This window comes from Dermacentor silvarum, chromosome 3 (genome assembly GCF_013339745.2).
Source record: "Dermacentor silvarum isolate Dsil-2018 chromosome 3, BIME_Dsil_1.4, whole genome shotgun sequence".
Taxonomy (NCBI): Eukaryota; Metazoa; Arthropoda; class Arachnida; order Ixodida; family Ixodidae; genus Dermacentor; species Dermacentor silvarum.
In genome coordinates this window covers 169765897-169772636 of record NC_051156.1, presented here as the reverse complement: position 1 = coordinate 169772636, position 6740 = coordinate 169765897, and the positions used below count along the sequence as shown (strand labels likewise).

The following is a 6740-nucleotide window of genomic DNA, read 5'->3' as shown; positions in this document are numbered from 1 at the left end:
TGCTGCCAAAGTTGGACACGACACTTCAAGAGAAATGGACCAGGTACCTGTCTCAAGAAAACACTCGACGACACTGGTATCTGCACATGCTTGGTGTTTACAGCGATCCTTCTGGACAGATGCATGCCATCAGTACGGACCCCTATATAAAATTTATCTATCTTTTTACTTTATACGCGGTGAGGCCTCAAGAGGCAAGACCAAACATGCCTTCACCGCATTAGACTCAGCGTGGCCTACACGAACTACTTACAAACTACACGGATTCGTAAATGTGCTCTGAATGTAACGCCCCTGAAGACCTGCAACATGTTCTGTGCGACTGCTGACGGTACGCGTCAGAGGGACAGTCTTTGAAGGCGGCACCTGCAACGGAACGCGAATTTGGAACTGCGCACATTCTGGGCCCGTGGCAAAGCACCACCTGCGCGTTGCACGCCACAAAAGCGTTGCTGACGTTCTATGCATGTGTCTTTGACTGTATGTGCTGTTTGAGTATTTAACACTGTGTATAAAATAATCATCATTCAGCATCTGGAGTAGCATGCCAAGCGATCAGCCAGACTAACATCTCCTACATATCATTAAAGCTTGTATCTCTCTCTCTGGCGTCAGTCGCAGGTACCATCATCACGTTTTCTCTGCACACGATGTGCTTGCGAGAAAAAGAAGACTGTCCTTTTCCCAGTATTGGACCGCAGGTTGTCGCGTGCGAGCAGTCGTGCTGTTGTCGCCATGCCGTCGTGGTCCGTTGTTGTCGTCGTTGTATTCGTGACATTTTCGTTGTCACTGTACCATCGCCGTCACTGTCGTCACGCCGTCGTTCCTGTCATGGGACTAACTTATGTTGTTTTATGTGGCACTAAAGTTCGCAAAGGCTAGGGTGTGAAAGGAAGGCCTCTGAGTGGCATTGTCTCTTTTTTTTTTTTTCACCGGAAGCGGAGAGCAGCAGGAGAGGAAGCGTCTGTCCTTTTCATAGTCATCGCCTCGAGACAAGATGATATATATGAATGAATATATATGATACCTCCTATGGTAGCAAACGTCTATAAAACTGACATTGTGACGTCAGGCTAGTGGTTCTAAGTAAAACAAAGTGACGGAGCAAGCATGAACGCGACATACGTTGCTGCAGGTTTGTCGTTGTCTTTTATCTGTCAGCTGGCTGCCAGCCGATAAGCTAGTATGATGCCATGGTTCTGAACTTCCACGACCTGTGGCACCGAGGGATGCAGAGTGTGTTTTGATACTCTTGGCGCCAGTGGCAACGATGAGGCGAACCGCTGCGACATGTACTATCGACCAAAAAAAGTTTACGGACCACGGAATCTCAGAAAACGCTAAATATCCGAGCAGCCTTTAAATGTAGCCAGTAGAACCGGTACATCACAATGTTGTTCGCATATACCAGTAGAGGTTGAAGATGGGAATACGAGGCTGCGTTTTTAGTCTGCGGAGATATTCAGCTTTTTGTTAGATCCCTTGGTCCATAAACTTTTTGGTCGATAATACGTGCGGCTCGTTGAGGCTTTTGCTGGGGCAGAAACACTTAGCGCCAGTCTCTGATAATTTAACCATGATCCAGTAAATTCATCATACATACATACATACATACATACATACATACATACATACATACATACATACACACACACATACACACACACACACACACATACATACATACATACATACATACATACATACATACATACATACATGCAAAAATAAATTTGCTCCTTTAAAGCGCCCTTCTTTATCTCTCTTCTGAAAGGGCCTCGCCTGGAACTTCGAGTACAAGCCGGAGGTCTTCGCAGACTACCCTTCCGTGAAGCGGTACATGCAGAGCTTCGAAGCGCTGCCCAAAATCAAGGAGTACTTCACCTCGCCCAGCTACATCAAGTGGCCCATAATGGGACCCAACTTCCAGTGGGGCTTCAAGAAGTGAATTGCACGCGTTTTATCCCAGCTGGCCAGGCAGTGTATGCTGCTGCATTGCTGCAGCCTTCAATAAAGTAGATCCACGTAGTGTCTCTATCGTGTTCATTAAGCGCAGAGCACAGCACACTTCCCGGAGATAGAAGATATAAATATTATATGTAGGCATAAAGGTGGTATAGACATATTAGGCGAGGAGGTTAACCAAAACTGAACCCTACCCTGAGAATGGGGACAAGGGAAGATAAGGGAAGGGGACAAAATGTTCATATATGTTGTAAGCCATAGAATGTTCAGCGCTGCGTCTCCAGTTGACATCCGGGAGGCGGCTCCGGTTGACCCCAAATGCAGTAGCAGAGTTCTTATATATAGTCGAACCAGGATATATCGAACCCACATATAACGAATTATTATGCATATGGAACAGCTTTAAAATGCCCTTGAAAATTTCTGTATACAATTTTTATTTTATATATCGAAATACCTATACACACAACTTTTTTTGTGATTCCCTTCAGATTCGATATATCCGGGTTCGACTATATAAATATTCCCTTTTTTTTCAGCTCTGAAGTGCGAGGCTATGGTACCTAGATCTTGACACTGTGAGAAAGGTATCCCACTTAGCCAGCTTGGTACGTGTGGAGTGCGATCCCTTTATTATCAAAAACAAAGTTATGTGTGGTATGGTTACTTTGCAACCACTCGCGTCGCATCACTCGGCTATTCTAATCAAGTAGTGGTAAATGCTGGTGGAAACGACGCACAGGAAACCCGGCAGAGTTCGGGTAGCTTTTCGTCGAGGAGAAACCAGGAAACAATCGTTGTTGCATAGACGGGCCGAGTGAGTGAAAGAGATTACGAACGAAAGCAGGTGAATCACACAGTTAACCGCAAAGTCACACCACGGGCCAACTTGGTAAGGTGCGTATTAGTATTATGCTGCAGCTCTTCTGGACAGCAAAGTTGATAGCCAGCGGGCTCCTTCATCCTTTGCACGAAGCTTTGTCAGTACTGTTGCAGGAGATGGCGCGAAGAACCGATATGCATTGAATCGCGATTTTGTGTAGTGTTTTGATCACGTAATTTGCGTGTTTCTCGCCTATGGGACAAAAGTTATTCACAGAGCCTGCTACGAGCAGAGGGCTGACATGGTACATTGTAAGAGTATGACTTCCAGTCACAGAACATCACAATGATTAGCCGGCTGCTGGCACAATCTATGGCAGATGTCGTGACGAACGAAATTTAAACTTATACTGATTGTTGAGGGGTCCTGACAGGATAACCCCAATACCGGCAGGTCTGGGCCAAAGAACTGTCAGTGCATATGCAAATTCAAGGAGACTAGGAAACATGCAGGGATCGACTGCAGAACGAGCTGCTCGCTTCGGGACAAACGCGAGCAGGTCCGCATCCTTTCCAACTCCTGCAACGGCGGTGCCCTCTTCTGGTCGTATAAACGCGAAAAAGTTGACGAACGCGTTATTGATAAACGAGCTGTTGACAACGCCGGGTAACGGTGTCAAGCCGGGTCTTTCTCACACGTGTATACAAGCCAGATGGCACGGCTGCATCCCGCAAATGTGAAAGAATATGTGTCCCATACATGGAGGAAGGAAACCCCAGGAAAGGCCCTGGCCAGTACGAACGTATTGGAGAAGGTGTGGCAGAAGTCACGTGCTGTCTTTCGCAAAGGAGCACTGGGACGGGTACACCAAATGTCAACGTTGCCATGGCAACGGCGCTCCTGAAGCTTTCGCTGCTGCTCTCGGTCTCTGAAAAGTGAGATAAGATTTTTTTTTCCCGGTGTCTTTCCCGCAGCACCTTTTGTTCGCGAGAAAAGCTGACTTTGGAGTGTGGTGTGTAAGCTTGAAAGTTGTGTTTTGGATCAGTGAGTGTGAGTGTCGGCTAGCAACAGATACTCAAGCAATCACGGCGCGGGTTTTCGTCGTCTTCTTAAACTTACCACGGAAAAACACAGGAGCGCGTCTGCTTCACTAAAACTGCTACAGAAGTTTTGTAGGCTTTGTTCTGACGCGCGTCAGGAGCACACAGTTCCGGCGGGTCGTAACAATGCAAGTTCAAAGTTCGCGCCCATCTGCTCCGGCGAGCTGCGAACCCCTGATTGGAGGCGCAAAGAAAGGTGGCACACCAACATGGCTGCACTTCCGGCTTCAAAAAAGTGACGTCAGGGCCTCTCCTGTTTTGTTTCCTTCCTCCATGGTCCCATATAAGATTGACAGTCATATAGAATTGTCCCGAGCCGTCTTAAATGTTCCAATCCGCATAAGGTCGAGACAAGTCCGAAGCGCGTGATGTGGTTACAGTGGCTAGAAAATGTGGTGGAAAAACATTTAATCAGAAAAGTACTGAGAGTTGCACTACATAAGCACTTGGGTGGTCTCCCTATTCCGGAAGTTCACTGGAAATGATCACCGCTCGGGCGCGGGCCACCAAGGAGCGTTGAGCGTCCAGGGTAGAGCAGCCAAGCAGGAACTCCTCCCAAGCCTCTCTTGTGGGTAAGGGGATGAAAAAGGAAGAGGTATGGAGGTGCATACTGCCATCATGTGATAGGTTTCGGCCAGGCCCCTACAATGCGCACAGTAGCCGTGTATACACGGCATGAAATGCTGGGCGGCCGCAGGACGCAAGAAGGTGTTAGCCTGCAAGCGTCTCAGAAGTCTCTCATCCGCTTTAGAGAGGCCCCGTGCAGGGTCTGGGTAAAGGCGGCGCGAGGTGCTATAATGCTCCAGAATTGCGTGGTACTGCGTAAGAGCCGAGGTGCCTGGAGGGTGGGATAAACGCAGAGTCGGAGGTGGTAACGGCCCGGGAGGGAGAGACGCAGGCAGCGGCATGCGCCGCTTCGTTACCGGTGAGGCCCACGTGGCCAGGAGACCAGACTATGCGGATGGAGTGAGGCTCAAAGCGCCATGAGGCTGCCCGAAGAAGGTGGGTGGCCAGAGGGGCTATGGTACCATGGAGGTATCGGTAACAGGCGTAGCGCGAGTCCGTGATGATGACCCTTGAGGTGGGGTGAGAGGCGGCCAAAGCGATGGCCACCCCTTCGGCCTGTGTTGCGTCCGGCGAGCGGATCGAGAGGCCATCATTGTGGTGACCCTCGGAGATCACTGCGGCGGTAAAATGTCCGGAGGGAGTTGGTCCCGAGACATCTACATAGAAGACGCCAGGACGATCGGAGTACCGAGTGTGAAGAGAGTGTGCCCGGGCTAGGTGTCTACCTGTGTGTTGAGTGGGATCCATGTTGCGAGGAAGAGGTTCAACCCAATGTTTGTGCCGCCATAACTCCGGGAGGGAGGCTGAGGGAAGTGGGGTAGCGATCGGGTTGCGACTGCGTGCTGTGAAGTACGCCGAGGTTCGACTTGTCACTTGTGGGTGCTGGAAAGCAGAGCAGTTCTATAGGGCTGATGTGCTGCGTGGAGCTACAGCAGCTCAGCTGTAGCGTAGAGCTCTTACAAGAATAAGGTATTCTGTACGAGTGCTGCATAGAAACGTGCACTGATGGTATCATATTGTCTTGTATGTACGAGACATACGATTCAGTGGAAGACTGTACTCGGGTAGCAAGCTCTTTTCTTGCAGCCAGCTGCCGAGCGGTCGGATTTCCAAAGAGGTCGCGGAGCTTCTCCTTGAAGGCCTCCCAGCTAGAGATCTCCACCTCGTGTGTCCGGAACCAGACACGAGGTGTTCTGTCCAGGTAGAAGAGGACATTCGCTAGCATTATGGTAGGGTCCCAGTGGTTGTTTCGGCTAACAGGCTCATACATGCCGAGCCAGTCATCAACGTCGACATTATCTTGGCCGGAGAATATGCCAGGATCGCGGGGAGTGGCAACCATGACGTACGTTGTGGTTGGAGTCACAGGAGTAGCAGCACACGAGGTGTCACCGGGAGCCACGGTGGAAAGCTGGACGGTGCGGTCGCTGCGGAGCTCCGTGGCGAGGACGGGGAACGCACGCTCCACCAAAATGTTATGCGCACGAAGGATTAAGTACTGAAGACTATTTATAAAGTATATTTACAAAGGATAGCTGCAGCGCTGGCCAGTTCAGCCGTACAGCTCGAGATTATAATGATGATGATGATGTGCTCAGCACATGGCTCGTACACACTTCGGGGGATTGGCCAAGAATTGAGCACCTGAACGTTTAGATATGAATTCTGAAACTACAGTTAATCTGCAATTTAGTAATCAGAACAGACAGATTAATTTTTCTAAACTGCATAATTTATCGAGAGCAAGGAGCAGTTCGTCTTCTTCGTCTGGGCGCCCGCGCGCATCGTCCAGAAGCAACACGCTATATGCATGTATCAATATGTTTTATCGGTGATGTTTTTTTTTTTATGTCAAGCAATGGAGTCCTTCCTCGGTTGAAAAGTGTGATGCGTTTCAGGAGTGGGTCTGGTCTGCTGAAAATGTGCGTATACATTTCGAAAAAAAAAAATAGGAAGCGTCGACACGCAGTTTAATGGACGTGGGATAACAAGGCATCCAGCTCTTTCATATATATGTAACGCACATATTGCGTCGATGACTATGCCTATGTAGCGGCCTTTTGCGAAGATAACAATATGACGGCGTTCCTGCGTTCTTGCACAAACCAAGTTGCTGAGTCCCTGAAGCCCATGTAGACAAAGATGTTATCAGCATGGATCAATAAAAAAAAATGAAGCAAGTGTTACAAGTTTGTAAAACGTTAAGGCGAAAGCCTGTTTGCATGTTTGCACACTTGGCACACTTTTTGTCACGATTAAGATACGTTTATGAAGAATTGTGGCAA

The 6740-nt window shown here is 48.7% G+C and overlaps 1 protein-coding gene across 1 annotated transcript in view; it reads left to right on the top strand.

The window, feature by feature from the left end:
- The window catches only part of LOC119446067 (glutathione S-transferase), a 6687-nt gene extending 4656 nt beyond the window's left edge, over positions 1-2031 (top strand). The window contains exon 4 of the mRNA XM_037710402.2: positions 1775-2031. Coding sequence (XP_037566330.1) covers positions 1775-1948 — 174 coding nt within the window. The 3' untranslated portion in view covers positions 1949-2031. The remainder of the gene's footprint in view (positions 1-1774) is intronic.
- The last annotated feature ends 4709 nt before the right edge of the window (positions 2032-6740 follow it).